The 17,286-nt window shown below is 41.4% G+C and overlaps 1 protein-coding gene across 2 annotated transcripts in view; it reads left to right on the forward strand.

The window, feature by feature from the left end:
* The window catches only part of LOC123749451 (glutamate receptor-like), a 65,228-nt gene that overhangs the window by 22,027 nt on the left and 25,915 nt on the right, over window positions 1-17,286 (forward strand). For both annotated transcript variants that reach the window (XR_011230653.1, XM_069337140.1), the window contains exons 4-5: window positions 7,890-8,018; window positions 10,593-10,761. Coding sequence is in view for 1 of the 2 variants with exons in the window: in XM_069337140.1 (XP_069193241.1) it covers window positions 7,890-8,018; window positions 10,593-10,761 (298 nt within the window). In the remaining variant the exon portion in view is untranslated. The remainder of the gene's footprint in view (window positions 1-7,889; window positions 8,019-10,592; window positions 10,762-17,286) is intronic.

The raw sequence follows: 17,286 nt of genomic DNA on the forward strand, positions 1-17,286 counted from the left end.
TCTTTCAGGACCCTTTCCTCCGTTTTATGGGCTGTGGAAAAGAAGTTTCTGTAAAAAAGTCTAATAGGGGATACAGGTGTTGCGTTAGTTGTCTCTTCAGAGGTTGCATGGCGTTTCACCTTCCTTCTTATGTTGTCTTCAACGAAACCATTGGAAAAGCCTTTGTTGACTAGGACCTGCCTTACCCTACAGAGATCTTCATCGACTTGCTTCCATCCTGAGCTGTGGCTGAGAGCACGGTCGACATAAGCGTTAACAACACTCCTCTTGTACCTGTCTGGGCAGTCTTTGTTGGCATTGAGGCACATTCCTATGTTTGTTTCTTTAGTGTAGACTGTAGTGTCGAAACCTCCGCTACTTTCCATGACTGTTACATCTAGAAAGGGCAGCTTCCCATCCTTCTCCATCTCGTAAGTGAAACGCAACACAGAATTCCGCTCAAATGCCTCTTTCAGCTCCTGCAGATGTCTGACATCAGGTACCTGTGTAAAAATGTCGTCAATATACTTGCAGTATATGGCCGGTTTCAAGTTCATGTCGACTAAGACCTTCTGTTCGATGGTACCCATGTAGAAGTTCGCAAACAGGACACCTAGGGGAGAACCCATGGCGACCCCATCTACTAGCTTATACATGTGCCCATCCGGGCTCAAGAAGGGTACCTCTTTAGTACAAGCTTGGAGTAGTTTCCTTAGAATGTTTTCTGGTATGTCAAGAGGAGTACAGGCCGGATCACGATACACTCTGTCCGTGTATCAGACGATTCCACGACCAAGAGACGGCTTCCTGAACCTTGCTGGAATCAACCTCACTGAGGATCGAGTCACTCTCCGAAATCTAGTTATGAACTGTCACGTTATGTCCAGACCGAGTGAGATGGCCCGGAAAGTGGAGTTGGAGATCCTGTTGGACGACATATTCAACCTCGAGACACAAAAGAAGGTCACCACCACAGACTCCTTACAAGCAGAACTTATTGCAGAAGGAGGAAAGATTCGAGGCAACTACAGAAGCACCATACTGTCCCCCGAGCTCTCAGCGGCAGCTAAGAGCCTTCGTGAGACCAAGAAGATAGTCGTCAGGAGAGGTGACAAGTCGCCAATATACGTCATTCCTAAAAAAAGACGAATATCTGGCGAAAATGTACTTCATACTCTCTGACCAAACTAAATTCCAAAGGGTAACGAAGGACACTACAGCCGAATTCAAAGCAAAGGTTAACAGATTGATCGAAACTGTGAACGCCAAGAAATCCGGACTCCACCTGCCAAAGATTATTGGGGAATACAAACCTGGGTATGCTTATGGAAATGTCAAGACACACAAGCCTAGAAACTCACTTCGGCCAATCATCAGCCAGATACCCACACCCACGTACAGACTGGCAAAGTGACTCAACGGCTTGCTGACCTCTTATGTCTCTTGGGCCTTCAGCCTGAAGTCTCCAAAGAAATTTGTTTTTTGGAGAACTGATTTTTCAATTACCATCGACAGTGAAAAGAAACATAAGAAATATTGAGAAAATTCGTGTTAGAATTATTAATCTTACTTTTTCGGTCATATTTAATAATATATATATATATATATATATATATATATATATATATATATATATATATATATATATATATGCGTTCAGGCTACTAGGTACGACATATATATATATATATATATATATATATATATATATATATATATATATATATATATATATATATATATATATATATATATATATATATATATATATATATATATATATATATATATATATATATATATATATATATATATATATATATATATATATATATATATATATATATATATATATATATATATATATATATATATATATATATATATATATATATATATATATATATATATATATATATATATATATATATATATATATATATATATATATATATATATATATATATATATATATATATATATATATATATATATATATATATATATATATATATATATATATATATATATATATATATATATATATATATATATATATATATATATATATATATATATATATATATATATATATATATATATATATATATATATATATATATATATATATATATATATATATATATATATATATATATATATATATATATATATATATATATATATGTCGTACCTAGTGTCATACTGACAACACTCCTCTTGTACCTGTCCGGGCAATCACTGTTGGCATTCAGGCACATTCCTATGTTTGTTTCCTTAGTGTAGACTGCAGTGTGGAAAACTCCGCTCCTTTCCATGACTGTTACATCTAGAAAGGGCAGCTTCCCATCCTTCTCCATCTCGTAAGTGAAACGCAACACAGAATTCTGCTCAAATGCCTCCTTCAATTCCAGCAGATGTCTGACATCAAGTACCTGTGTAAAAATGTCGTCAACATACCTGCAGTATATGGCCGGTTTCAAGTTCATGTCGACTAAGACATGAACTTGACTTCTACATGGGTACGACAAGTCGACATGTTCATGTCGACCGTCGGTACAAGAAGTCTACATGTTCATGTCGACTTCTACATGGGTACCATCGAGCAAAAAACTTTTTGCTCGATGGTACCCATGTAGATGTTTGCAAACAGGACACCTAGGGGAGAACCCATGGCGACCCCATTTACTTGCTTATACATGTGTCCATCCGGGCTCAAGAAGGGTGCCTCTTTAGTACAAGCTTGGAGTAGTTTCCTTAGACTGTTTTCTGGTATGTCAAGAGGAGTACTGGATGGATCATGGTACACTCTGTCCGCTATCATCCCGATTGTTTCATCCACAGGTATGTTGGTAAACAGAGATTCTACGTCCAACGAGGCTCTTATCCCTGTGGCCCGTGTTCCCCGCAGCAAGTCAACTAATTCCTTTGGAGACTTCAGGCTGAAGGCGCAAGGGACATAAGGAATCAGCAAGCTGTTGAGTCGTTTCGCCAGTCTGTACGTGGTGTGTGGGTATCTGGCTGATGATTGGCCGAAGTGGGTTTCCAGGCTTGTCTGTCTTGACATTTCCATACGCATATCCAGGTTTATATTCCCCAATAATCTTTGGCAGGTGGAGTCCAGATTTCTTGGCGTTCACAGTTTCGATCAATTTGTTGACCTTTGCTTTCAGTTCTGCTGTAGTGTCCTTTGTTACCCTTTGGAATTTAGTTTGGTCAGAGAGTATGAGGTTCATTTTCGCCAGACATTCGTCTTTTTTAAGAATGACGTATATTGGCGACTTGTCGCCTCTCCTGACAACTATCTCCTTGTTCTCACGAAGGCTCTTAGCTGCCGCTTTGAGCTCGGGGGACAGCATGGTGCTTCTGTAGTTGCCTCAATTCTTTCCTCCTTCCGCAATAAGTTCTGCTTGTAAGGTATCTTTGGTGGTGACCTTCTTTTGTGCTTCGAGGTCGAATATGTCGTCGAACAGAATCTCCAACTCCACTTTCCGGGCCATCTCACTCGGTCTGGACATAACGTGGCAGTTTATACCCAGATTTAGGAGAGTGACTTGGTCCTCAGTGAGGTTGATTCCTGCAAGGTTCAGGAAGCCATCTCTTGGTCGTGGAATTGCCATAGGTCCTCCATATAACGTTGTTAGTTTCTTGATTATCCTTGTTTCAGTGATGAGGTGATGTCGGTCTGTGAGGATGTCGAAGAGTTGTTCAGTGCGAGTACAGAGAATTTCGTCGATGTTGCTGTTTCTCCATTCGTTTGTAGCATGAAGTAGTTGCACTTTGTTGTCTTTAGTAAGGCGTACTAACTAGTACGCCTTAACCCACTCACTTGTCTAGTGCCCTCGGGAAGTGGAGATATTTGAGGTGTATATATATCTCGAAGTCTCTACTTCTTTTGTAGGGTCTGATGGTGTAGTGGGTTAAGGCGTACTAGTTATGGCAGCTACTGGAAGGTAGTTGTGCTTTCTGGGTTCGAGGCCCACTGGTGGGTGTTGTCCAAAGATTGTTAATCTTCACTTGTGGTTTATGCAAGTAAAGGCTAATAGCATGAACACGAGTTCTCTCACATTGACAGTGGCTTGATGAAAAACGCAGAGTAACCTCTCACTTGTCTAGTGCCCTCGGGAAGTGGAGATATTTGAAGTGTTTATATATCTCGAAGTCTCTACTTCTTTTGTCGGGTCTGATGGCGTAGTGTGTTAAGGCGTACTAGTTATGGCAGCTACTGGAAGGTAGTTGTGCTTTCTGGGTTCGAGGCCCACTGGTGGGTGTTGTCCAAAGATTGTTAATCTTCACTTGTGGTTTATGCAAGTATAGGCTTATAGCATGGACACGAGTTCTCTCACATTGACAGTGGCTTGATGAAAAACGCAGAGTAACCTCTCACTTGTCTAGTGCCCTCGGGAAGTGGAGATATTTGAGGTGTTTATATATCTCGAAGTCTCTACTTCTTTTGTCGGGTCTGATGGCGTAGTGTGTTAAGGCGTACTAGTTATGGCAGCTACTGGAAGGTAGTTGTGCTTTCTGGGTTCGAGGCCCACTGGTGGGTGTTGTCCAAAGATTGTTAATCTTCACTTGTGGTTTATGCAAGTATAGGCTTATAGCATGGACACGAGTTCTCTCACATTGACAGTGGCTTGATGAAAAACGCAGAGTAATCTCTCACTTGTCTAGTGCCCTCGGGAAGTGGAGATATTTGTGTATATATATCTCGAAGTCTCTACTTCTTTTGTAGGGTCTGATGGTGTAGTGGGTTAAGGCGTACTAGTTATGGCAGCTACTGGAAGATAGTTGTGCTTTCTGGGTTCGAGGCCCACTGGTGGGTGTTGTCCAAAGATTGTTAATCTTCACTTGTGGTTTATGCAAGTATAGGCTTATAGCATGGACACGAGTTCTCTCACATTGACAGTGGCTTGATGAAAAACGCAGAGTAACCTCTCACTTGTCTAGTGCCCTCGGGAAGTGGAGATATTTGAGGTGTATATATATCTCGAAGTCTCTACTTCTTTTGTAGGGTCTGATGGTGTAGTGGGTTAAGGCATACAAGTTATGGCAGCTACTGGAAGGAAGTTGTGCTTTCTGGGTTCGAGGCCCACTGGTGGGTGTTGTCCAAAGATTATATATATATATATATATATATACCTAGTAGCCAGAACACACTTCTTAGCCTACTATGCAAGGCCCGATTTGCCTAATAAGCCAAGTTTTCCTGAATTAATATATTTTCTCTAGTTTTTTTCTTTTGAAATGATAAAGCTACCCATTTCATTATGTATGAGGTCAATTTTTTTTATTGGAGTTAAAATTAACATAGATATATGACCGAACCTAACCATCCTAACCTAACCTATCTTAATAGGTTAGGTTAGGTTAGGTAGCAGAAAAAGTTAGGTTAGGTTAGGATAGGTAAATTAGGTAGTCGAAAAACAATTAATTCTTGAAAACTTGGCTTACTAGGCAAATCGGGCCTTGCATAGTAGGCTGAGAAGTGCGTTCTGGCTACTAGGTACGACATATATATATATATATATATATATATATATATATATATATATATATATATATATATATATATATATATATATATATATATATATATATATATATATATATATATATATGCAACTGAAAACTCAGTTGCATATTGTCACTTCGAATGACAATAGTTGCATATTGTCACTCGACAATGGGTTCGAGTCACTTCTGGGGTGTGAGTTTTCAGTTGCATATTGTCCTAAGGATCATTCAGGCTTGTTCGCATTTGTGTTCCTCACGTGTGCCCCAAAGAATGAGGTGATTTGGTAAAATGCTATGCCCAAGATTACTATCCGAGTGCCGGCGGTGGGGTGGTTCAAATAGCCTCGGCTATCACCTCATTTTGTCCGGTCGTGATGGTCAAGTGGATTAAGGCGTCTTGTACATACCAGTTGCGTTGCTCCTGGGAGTATGGGTTCGAGTCACTTCTGGGGTGTGAGTTTTCAGTTGCATATTGTCCTGGGGACCATTCAGGCTTGTTCGCATTTGTGTTCCTCACGTGTGCCCCAAAGAATGAGGTGATTTGGTAAAATGCTATGCCCAAGATTACTATCCGAGTGCCGGCGGTGGGGTGGTTCAAATAGCCTCGGCTATCACCTCATTTTGTCCGGTCGTGAAGGTCAAGTGGATTAAGGCGTCTTGTACATACCAGTTGCGTTGCTCCTGGGAGTATGAGTTCGAGTCACTTCTGGGGTGTGAGTTTTCAGTTGCATATTGTCCTGGGGACCATTCAGGCTTGTTCGCATTTGTGTTCCTCACGTGTGCCCCATAGAATGAGGTGATTTGGTAAAATGCTATGCCCAAGATTACTATCCGAGTGCCGGCGGTGGGGTGGTTCAAATAGCCTCGGCTATCACCTCATTTTGTCCGGTCGTGATGGTCAAGTGGATTAAGGCGTCTTGTACATACCAGTTGCGTTGCTCCTGGGAGTATGGGTTCGAGTCACTTCTGGGGTGTGAGTTTTCAGTTGCATATTGTCCTGGGGACCATTCAGGCTTGTTCGCATTTGTGTTCCTCACGTGTGCCCCAAAGAATGAGGTGATTTGGTAAAATGCTATGCCCAAGATTACTATCCGAGTGCCAGCGGTGGGGTGGTTCAAATAGCCTCGGCTATCACCTCATTTTGTCCGGTCGTGATGGTCAAGTGGATTAAGGCGTCTTGTACATACCAGTTGCGTTGCTCCTGGGAGTATGGGTTCGAGTCACTTCTGGGGTGTGAGTTTTCAGTTGCATATTGTCCTGGGGACCATTCAGGCTTGTTCACACATATATATATATATATATATATATATATATATATATATATATATATATATATATATATATATATATATATATATATATATTTATATATATATATATATATATATATTTATATATATATATATATATATATATATATATATATATATATATATATATATGTATATATATATATATATATATATATATATATATATATATATATATATATATATATATATATATATATATGTCGTACCTAGTAGCCAGAACGCACTTTTGAGCCTACTATGCAAGGCCCAATTTGCCTAATAAGCCAAGTTTTCATGAATTAATGTTTTTTCGACGACCTAAACTACCTAACCTAACCTAACCTACCTTTTTCGGTTACCTAACCCAACCTAACCTATAAAAATAGGTTAGGTTAGGTTAGGTAGGGTTGGTTAGGTTCGGTCATATATCTACGTTAATTTTAACTACAATAAAACAAAATTGACCTCATACACAATGAAATGGGTAGCTTTATCATTTCATAAGAAAAAAAATTGAGAAAATATATTAATTCAGGAAAACTTGGCTTATTAGGCAAATCGGGCCCTGCATAGTAGGCTGAGAAGTGCGTTCTGGCTGTTAGGTACGACATATATATATATGTATATATATGTCGTACCTAGTAGCCAGAACGCACTTCTCAGCCTACTATTCAAGGCCCGATTTGCCTAATAAGCCAAGTTTTCATGAATTAATTGTTTTTCGACTACCTAACCTACCTAACCTAACCTAACTTTTTCGGCTACCTAACCTAACCTAACCTATCTTTATAGGTTAGGTTAGGTTAGGTTAGGTAGCAGAAAAAGTTAGGTTAGGTTAGGTTAGGTAGGTTAGGTGGTCGAAAAACAATTAATTCATGAAAACTTGGCTTATTAGGCAAATCGGGCCTTGCATAGTAGGCTGAGATGTGCGTTCTGGCTACTAGGTACGACATATGTATATATGTATATATATATATATATATATATATATATATATATATATATATATATATATATATATATATATATATATATATATATATATATATATATATATATATATATTTATTTATATAATAATTTTTCACACCACCCTGTCAGCATCAACAAACAGTGGCGTGAGGGTGTACAGGCGGTGTCTGTACAGCAACAACGGGGAAGCTGACGTCCAAATCGTCCACAACTTGAACATCAACTCACTCGACCTTCCCTGGGATGACCTCCTCCAAGGTTAGTTCCCAATACAAGAAACTTTATACAAATTTCAACCGACTTATAACTTTTTAATTTACCATGAACTAAATGTTATAAATGCCGTAGACCAATCTTCAGAGCATCTGACACAAACCAGAATCGAATGAATGACCTCTTTCAATTCATAATTTACCAGCAATCAAACCATACATAATAAACAGTTGTGACCTTCCGGTCAACCCTGGTTTGAGAGTAGACAGAGAAGCGTATGAGTATGAAAAAATCAGTTTAAGCCATGAAGAAGATTCGAGCCCGCACCTTGGGTACTCTCAAGCACACGCCTTAAACAAAAGGACAACGATAAGTAATATAACTAGGGATTTCACTGAAACCTGTAGGCATCCTGAAGTATTTACTTGGTACCAGAATCAAGGTTTGACACGTAACCCACGTTCACTGGTGTGGTATTGGAGTTCAATTCTTCTATTGGAAATTTCCAACACCCAAATGCTAAACCCTAGTACAATATTATAAATTTATTGTACTAAAAAATCTAATTTACTAATATTACTAACCAGTAGTGTAGCAATAATAAATCTCATTAATCTGAGGCGTAATACCGCCAAATATTTCCTAGAATTCATGGCTACCATTGCGTCAGCAGTCCAGCTCAAGAGAATAAATTATATTTATCCATAAATCGAATTAAACTCAGTCTAACCTTGTAGTATCTATTAAGGAATATAGATTGGCAATTGATTTGGCAAATTATATAGCTGTTTATTGGAAAGAGTTTTCCACAGCTGAAATCAGCTGATCCAGTAAACAAGGCTGTGAAATGAAATTCATCTACAAATATAACTATTTTATCTAACGTCATTTATGTTAAAGGATAAACTCAGCAAGAAATAATCAGCTGTTACCTAACGTACGTTTTGGAGACGTTAAATGACGTCGCTAATGTTTCCGTCGATTAAGAAATTGAAATATTGAAATTCATTATCCAAGTTTCCAACATCCGGCGCTAAGTGGCGCGCATTACAGTCAGGAGAGACTTGGTGGAGAGATGCCATATTTGGGAGAGTGTCCTGGAACTCGTCTTATTATCGTATCATAGTTGGAACATCCGTGCATTAACGGATCTCAAATAGACTCAACAGCTTCATCTTATTCCAGACACCACCTCTGGCCAGGCTAAGTAACGCCTTTTATATAGTTGGGCCTCAATTTATATATTATATAGGGTGCCTTGTCGTCAGGTTGCATGACCCTCAAAATAACCTCGTGAGTGCAATTAATATATTCTACCAGCACTAAATTTATGAATATGTGTCAAGGGAAGCGTACTTCACCCCGTGGATCACGTGTCGCCCGAGATATCAGGCATTGACAGGATTATACGAGTAGTAGAGCTGTCGGATGCTCTTCATTATCAAGGACAGCTAAGCTTCCAAACGTTTTAATTTAGTAGTTAGCTCACTAATCCATGTTACTATTAATTTTGATTTCTATATGAAATGTCATTCCGATATCATTAGTACTTTAACACACTAGAATTTATCCCCCTAAAAGATGTGTAGGGGAATCACTCCACTTTAAATAGAAGTTTATACAGTTCGCTTCTCTAACATTATTCTGAATTAACTATTTTTCTTAAATATTATATGATAATAAATAGTGGAGAAAAATCCCTCACATCCTCATCACTCATTTCAAATGCATAAGAAAAAACATTAACTTGATGTATCAGTGAGAAAATCTGTTGGAGCCTTGATAAGGATTCGAACCAGCTCACTGGATATTGCTAGGTGATTCCTTTAAACACCTGGATCACAATACTGTAAGTAATGTAACTGGGGGTAGAATGCCTATACCACACCATTTTATGCGGGTAATGTGTTAAACCTTGATTTTAGTATCAGGTCGGTGCCTCAGGATCCCTAGAGGACTCAGTTGAATGTCAAGTTATATTACTTACAATTTCAGGAGAATGAAAATAACTGAATAAACATTTGATTTTTATACTAAATCATTTAGCTCCTGTCTCATTCTCTGGATGGATACAGATGTCATTATATTGAGATCTCATCGAAACGGATTAGGATTCAAAAAGTAAAATCTGAGTAAGTAAAACGATTGGGCATTTCAGCATTTCGATAGGATATATATATATATATATATATATATATATATATATATATATATATATATATATATATATTATATATATATAATTATATATATAATTATATATATATATATAAATATATACATATATATATATATATATATATATATATATATATATATATATATATATATATATATACATATATATATATAATAGTTACATATATATACATATATAATAGTTAAATATTAAACACAAACTATAACTCAAAACAGATATCAACTGGATAAGATTAGATTTAAGAAACACCTGGATAAACACTGCTTGGAAACAGGGTGATTGATCTGTTGAACAAATTACCAGAAAACATAACAGATCATATCATCCATAAACACTTGAACATTTCAAGCGTAGGTTCCTGGTAAAATATATGTAGAGTTTCATATGAATTCTGTTCACTAATTATCCAACTTCGGCAGAAAGATTTCAAAACTTTATGGGCCACAAGATGAGAATAGTGACAGCAACGGTGGTATCTCCGTACCTTGACTACCAGCGGGTTAGCGAGGCCCCGGGAACAGCCGTCATGCTGGTGGACTCCCTTGATACCCGCCTCATCTACACCTTCGCTGACAAACTCAACTTCACGTATGATCTCACTTGATTTGTAAATTTTGAGAAAACGAATAAATTATTGTTCATGAACAAACAAACACATATATGCACCACACGCATTCAAACACACACACACACACACACACACACACACACACACACACACACACACACACACACACACACACACACACACACACACACACACACACACACACACACACACACACACACACACACACACACACACACAAACACACACACACACACACACACACACACACACACACTCAAACACAAGTAATGTTCCGAGAAGCAAAAGAAGAAACCATGGTATAATAGGGCATGTATGGAAGCAAAGAAACTGAACAAAAGGGTGTGGAGGAACTTCCTGAATAACAGAACACCAGAAAGCAGAGAGAGATACCAGAGAACCAGGAATGAGTTTATCAGGGTGAGAAGAGAAGCAGAGAAAAATTATGAAAATGATATAGCAAACAAAGCCAGGACCGAACCAAAGCTACTCCACAGTCACATCAGAAGGAAAACTACAGTGATAGAAAAGGTAGATAAACTTAGAACAGGCGAGGACAGGTATACAAAGAATGACGAAGAGGTGTGTGATGAACTCAACAAGAGGTTCCAAGAGGTCTTCACAACAGAACAAGGTGAGGTCACTGTGCTAGGAGAAAGGGAAGTAAACCAGGCGGCCTTGGAAGAGTTCGAAATTACGAGAGAGGAGGTCAAGAGACACCTGCTGGATCTGGATGTTAGAAAGGCTGTTGGTCAAGACGGGATCTCGCCATGGGTACTGAAAGAGTATGCAGAGGCACTTTGCATGCCACTCTCCATAGTGTATAGTAGGTCACTGGAGACGGGAGAACTACCAGAAATATGGAAGACGGCGAATGTGGTCCCAATATACAAACAGGGCGACAGGCATGAGGCACTGTACTACAGGCCAGTATCCTTGACTTGTATACCATGCAAGGTGATGGAGAAGATCGTGAGAAAAAACCTGGTAGGACATCTGGAGAGCAGGGACTTCGTGACAAATCGCCAACATGGGTTCAGGGAGGGTAAATCTTGCCTGAGTGGCTTAATAGAATTCTACGACCAGGTGACACAGATTAAGCAAGAAAGAGAGGGCTGGGCGGACTGCTTTTTCTTGGATTGTCGGAAAGCTTTAGACACAGTACCGCATAAGAGGCTGATACATAAGCTGGAGAGACAGGCAGGTGTAGCTGGTAAGGTGCTCCAGTGGACAAGGGAGTACCTAAGCAGAGAGTTACGGTGAGGGGTGAGACCTCTGATTGGCGTGAAGTCACCAGTGGAGTCCCACAGGGCTCTGTACTCGGTCCTATCTTGTTTCTGATATATGTAAATGATCTCCCTGAGGGTATAGATTCATTTCTCTCAATGTTTGCGGACGATGCCAAAATTATGAGAAGGAATAAGACAGAAGAAGACTGCTTGAGGCTTCAAGAAGACCTGGACAAACTAAAGGAATGGTCGAACAAGTGGTTGTTAGAGTTTAACCCAACTAAATGTAATGTAATGATGATAGGTGTAGGGAGCAGGAGGCCAAATACAAGGTATAATCTGGGAGAGGAAATTCTTCAGCAGTCAGAGAAAGAAAAAGACTTGGGAGTTGATATCACGCCAGACCTGTCTCCTGCAGCCCATATCAAGAGGATAACATCAGCGGCATATGCTAGGCTGCCCAACATACGAACGGCGTTCAGAAATTTGTGTAAAGAATCATTCAGAACTTTGTATACAACATATGTCATGCCAATCCTGGAGTATGCAGCCCCAGCATGGAGTCCATATCTAGTCAAGGATAAGACTAAACTGGAAAAAGTTAAAAGATTTGCCACCAGGCTTGTACCCAAGCTGAGAGGTATGAGCTACGAGGAGAGACTACGGGAATTAAACCTCACTTCGCTGGAAGACAGAAGAGTTAGGGGGGATATGATCACCACATTCAAGATTCTCAAGGGAATTGATAGGATAGATAAAGACAGACTATTTAACACAAGGGACACACGCACTAGGGGACACAGGTGGAAACTGAGCACCCAAATGAGCCACAGAGATATTAGAAAGAACTTTTTTAGTGTCAGAGTGGTTGACAAATGGAATGCATTAGGAGGTGATGTGGTGGAGGCTGACTCCATACACAGTTTCAAGTGTAGATATGATAGAGCCCAATAGGCTCAGGAATCTGTACACCTGATGATTGTCAGTTGAGAGGCGGGACCAAAGAGCCAGAGCTCAACCCCCGCAAGCACAACTAGGTGAGTACACACACGCTGTGCCGCGTTCGTCAATAAGGCTTTATATCTCGGGACATCAGAGGGTTATACGGGAAATTCGGTGTTCAGTGATAATACAAAGTGCAACACATCAATTTGAAACTAGAAAAGTTATGGATAGTGTCCGATAGTGCATATTAGACAAGATCAGGGGTACAACATCAGTGCCAGAACAAGCACGTGGGCCACTGCATGGTCAGAGTGTACACAACTAGATGTGATAGTGAAGATCATAACAAATAGTGAATAGGATAGTGAAGAAGTGATTCTAAACGTGAGGCATTGAACTATGTCGGTGCAAAGAGGAATAAGGAGCAGAATACTGGTGATATATAGCGACAAGTTGGAGGGACCTACGCCTGGCAGCGGCGTGGATGGAGACAGCAGGCCTACACACCACTGTCAACAGTACCTAACACCTGTTTGTGCTGCGGGATGTTTTGAATTGGCGGTAAGGTAAGGCCTCTCACAAAGTCAGTCAGTCAATCGGTGTACAGTGTTATTGCCTTTTAATAGTTAGTCTTGGATATAAGTTAACAAACTGAAACGAATATCAAGGGAAATGTGCGGCTCATGTGGGAACTAGTTTTCTGACATCCAAGTGTGAAAAACACTCCGCCCTAAACCGAGACAACTCTCCCCCCCCTTCCCTCTCCCCCACCCCCCTCCCGCCAGAGCAATAACAGTACACACACTGCCTCCCAACCATATGGTCCACATATAACCGTCCCACTCTAATCCCCCCACACACCCTCGCCATCCCCTCCCTATCTCCCCTCCCCCCTTCAGTTCACACTCAGACACACCTATCGCTCTCCCAACTCTTCTCTCTGTCTCCCCCCCCCCCCCTCTCTCTCTCTCTCTCTCTCTCTCTCTCTCTCTCTCTCTCTCTCTCTCTCTCTCTCTCTCTCTCTCTCTCTCTCTCTCTCTCTCTCTCTCTCATATATATATATATATATATATATATATATATATATATATATATATATATATATATATATATATATATATATATATATGCAAACAAGCCTGAATGGTCCCCAGGACTATATACAACTGAAAACTCACACCCCAGAAGTGACTCGAACCCATACTCCCACAACTGGTATGTACAGGGACGCCTTAATCCGCTTGACCATCACGACCGGACATAAGGAAGTGATAGCCGAGGCTATATGAACCACTTCCCCGCCGGCACTCGGATGGTAATCTTGGGCATAGCATTTTATCAAATCACCTCATTCTTTGGGGCACACGTGAGGAACACAAATGCAAACAAGCCTGAATGGTCCCCAGGACTATATACAACTGAAAACTCACACCCCAGAAGTGACTCGAACCCATACTCCCACAACTGGTATGTACAGGGACGCCTTAATCCGCTTGACCATCACGACTGGACATAAGGAAGTGATAGCCGAGGCTATATGAACCACTTCCCCGCCGGCACTCGGATGGTAATCTTGGGCATAGCATTTTATCAAATCACCTCATTCTTTGGGGCACACGTGAGGAACACAAATGCAAACAAGCCTGAATAGTCCCCAGGACTATATACAACTGAAAACTCACACCCCAGAAGTGACTCGAACCCATACTCCCACAACTGGTATGTACAGGGACGCCTTAATCCGCTTGACCATCACGACCGGACATAAGGAAGTGATAGCCGAGGCTATATGAACCACTTCCCCGCCGGCACTCGGATGGTAATCTTGGGCATAGCATTTGGGGAATTGGTTGGGCATCTTGGGGAAGTGGTTCATATAGCCTCGGCTATCACTTCCTTATGTCCGGTCGTGATGGTCAAGCGGATTAAGGCGTCCCTGTACATACCAGTTGTGGGAGTATGGGTTCGAGTCACTTCTGGGGTGTGAGTTTTCAGTTGTATATAGTCCTGGGGACCATTCAGGCTTGTTTGCATTTGTGTTCCTCACGTGTGCCCCAAAGAATGAGGTGATTTGATAAAATGCTATGCCCAAGATTACCATCCGAGTGCCGGCGGGGAAGTGGTTCATATAGCCTCGGCTATCACATAGTAGGCTGAGAACGCACTTCTCAGCCTACTATGCAAGGCCCGATTTGCCTAATAAGCCAAGTTTTCATGAATTAACTGTCTTTCGTCTACCTAACCTACCTAACCTAACCTAACCTAACTTTTTCGGCTACCTAACCTAACCTAACCTATAAAGATAGGTTAGGTTAGGTCATATATCTATGTTAAGTAGGTCATATATCTACGTTAATTTTAACTCCAATAAAAAAAAATTGTCAATTGACAATTTGACATCAATTTATGACGTCAATTTTTTTTTATTGTAGTTAAAATTAACGTAGATATATGACCGAACCTAACCAACCCTACCTAACCTAACCTATCTTTATAGGTTAGGTTGGGTTAGGTAGCCGAAAAAGTTTGGTTAGGTTAGGTTAGGTAGGTTAGGTAGTCGAAAAAACATTAATTCATGAAAACTAGGCTTATTAGGCAAATCGGGCCTTGTATAGTAGGCTGAGAAATGCGTTCTGGCTACTAGGTACGACATATATATATATATATATATATATATATATATCCCTCTATATCTCTCTCCCCCTCCCTCCCCCCCCCCCCTCCCTCACACCCTCCCATTTCTCTCTCTCTCTCTCTCTCTCTCTCTCTCTCTCTCTCTCTCTCTCTCTCTCTCTCTCTCTCTCTCTCTCTCTCTCTCTCTCTCTCTCTCTCTCTCTCTCTCTCTCTCTCTCTCTCTCTCTCTCTTTCTCTTTCATAGGGAAGACATGGAAGGGACACGAACTCGGGGTGACAAACGCTGGTTGACAATTGCGGCTGGAACAAATTCAGAGGATGGGGTGGAACAGGAAGCCTGGATGAAGAGAGTATTCCAGCAAATGTGGGATGAATTCAGTGAAGGACTGAGTTGGATTCAGTTGCCAACCTGCAGGGTGAACTAAGGGCAGCAAAGGAGGAGATAAGATGCCTTAAGGAGACTTCTCCATAATACCAGACACAAACCGTGCCTCAGGGAGACAGGAATGCTCCTGTGGAGGGGACCTCCACACCTCAGCTCTCATTTGCTGAAATACTTAAAACGAGCCCTGAAGCTAGGTCTGCAGTTAAGGAAGTTGCCAGGGAAGTGGCCTCCTCTCAGGAAGCAGCTAGATGTGCCAGCCGGCTGATAGAGAGAAAAAGAGCAGTAGTAGCAACCATTAAAGAGCAAACAGGGACCAGATCAAAGGAGCGGAGAGACAAGGACAAAAACATGATTAAAGAGATCCTTAAAGAGGTAAGGATGGAGGGAGCTGAACAAAATGTTGAAAAGGTTTTCAGGCTTGGAAAGTACAACAAGGACAGAGACCGAATGATAAAGGTGGTATTCATCAGCGAAATCGCGAAGGAGGAACTGTTAGAAAGGAAATGCTGTCTAGCAAATGTAGAGAAGTTCAAAAGAGTATTCCTGCAGAGGGACATGACAAGGGAAGAGAGAAAGCAGGCAGCAGACGCTAGGAAGGAGTGCAGGGAGAGAGAAAGGAATCGGGGAGCCACAACCCTGATCCCTACAATCTCAGAGGGGAATGGGGAACCCTCCTCAAACAGTGCACTAGCCACAGGGAGTGCGGCACCACCCCCACATTTTACCCAACAGACAACCTACCTGCCCCAACCCCTGTCAGCCCCTCACTAAGTACCCACCTAAGGCACCCTCCTCCCACCCACCCCACTCCTCCCACTCACCCCCCTCCTCCCACTCCCCCCTCCCCCCAGGACCTCCCTTCTACCCCATCCACCAAGCCCTCCCTTCTCCCACATGCCCTCCCATCTTTCCCACCCACAAGCCCTCCCATCTCTCCCACCCACAAGCCCTCCGTTCTCCCCTGCCCCCCCCCTAAGCCCCCCACTCTCCCCCACCCCACCTAAGCCTTCCCCTCTCCACCACACCCCAAAACCCTCCCCTCTTCCTCACCCACCTCAGCCTTCCCTTTCCCTCCATGCCCCCCAAGCCCTCCCCCCTTTACTGCACCCCCAAACGCCCCCTTCTCCCCCATCCCCCCAAACCTCCTCCTCTCACCATTCTCAACCCTCCCCCTTTCACCCCCTCCAACCCTCCCCCTCTCACCCCCCCCAACCCTCCCCCTCTCACCCACTCCCCCTACCCTCCCACTTCCCCCACCCCCCCAAGCCCTTCCTCCTCCACCAGTCTCCCCATACCAGATCCTCCCAGTTCCCGCTCACCCCAGACCCCAC

Source organism: Procambarus clarkii, chromosome 4 (genome assembly GCF_040958095.1).
Source record: "Procambarus clarkii isolate CNS0578487 chromosome 4, FALCON_Pclarkii_2.0, whole genome shotgun sequence".
Lineage (NCBI taxonomy): Eukaryota > Metazoa > Arthropoda > Malacostraca > Decapoda > Cambaridae > Procambarus > Procambarus clarkii.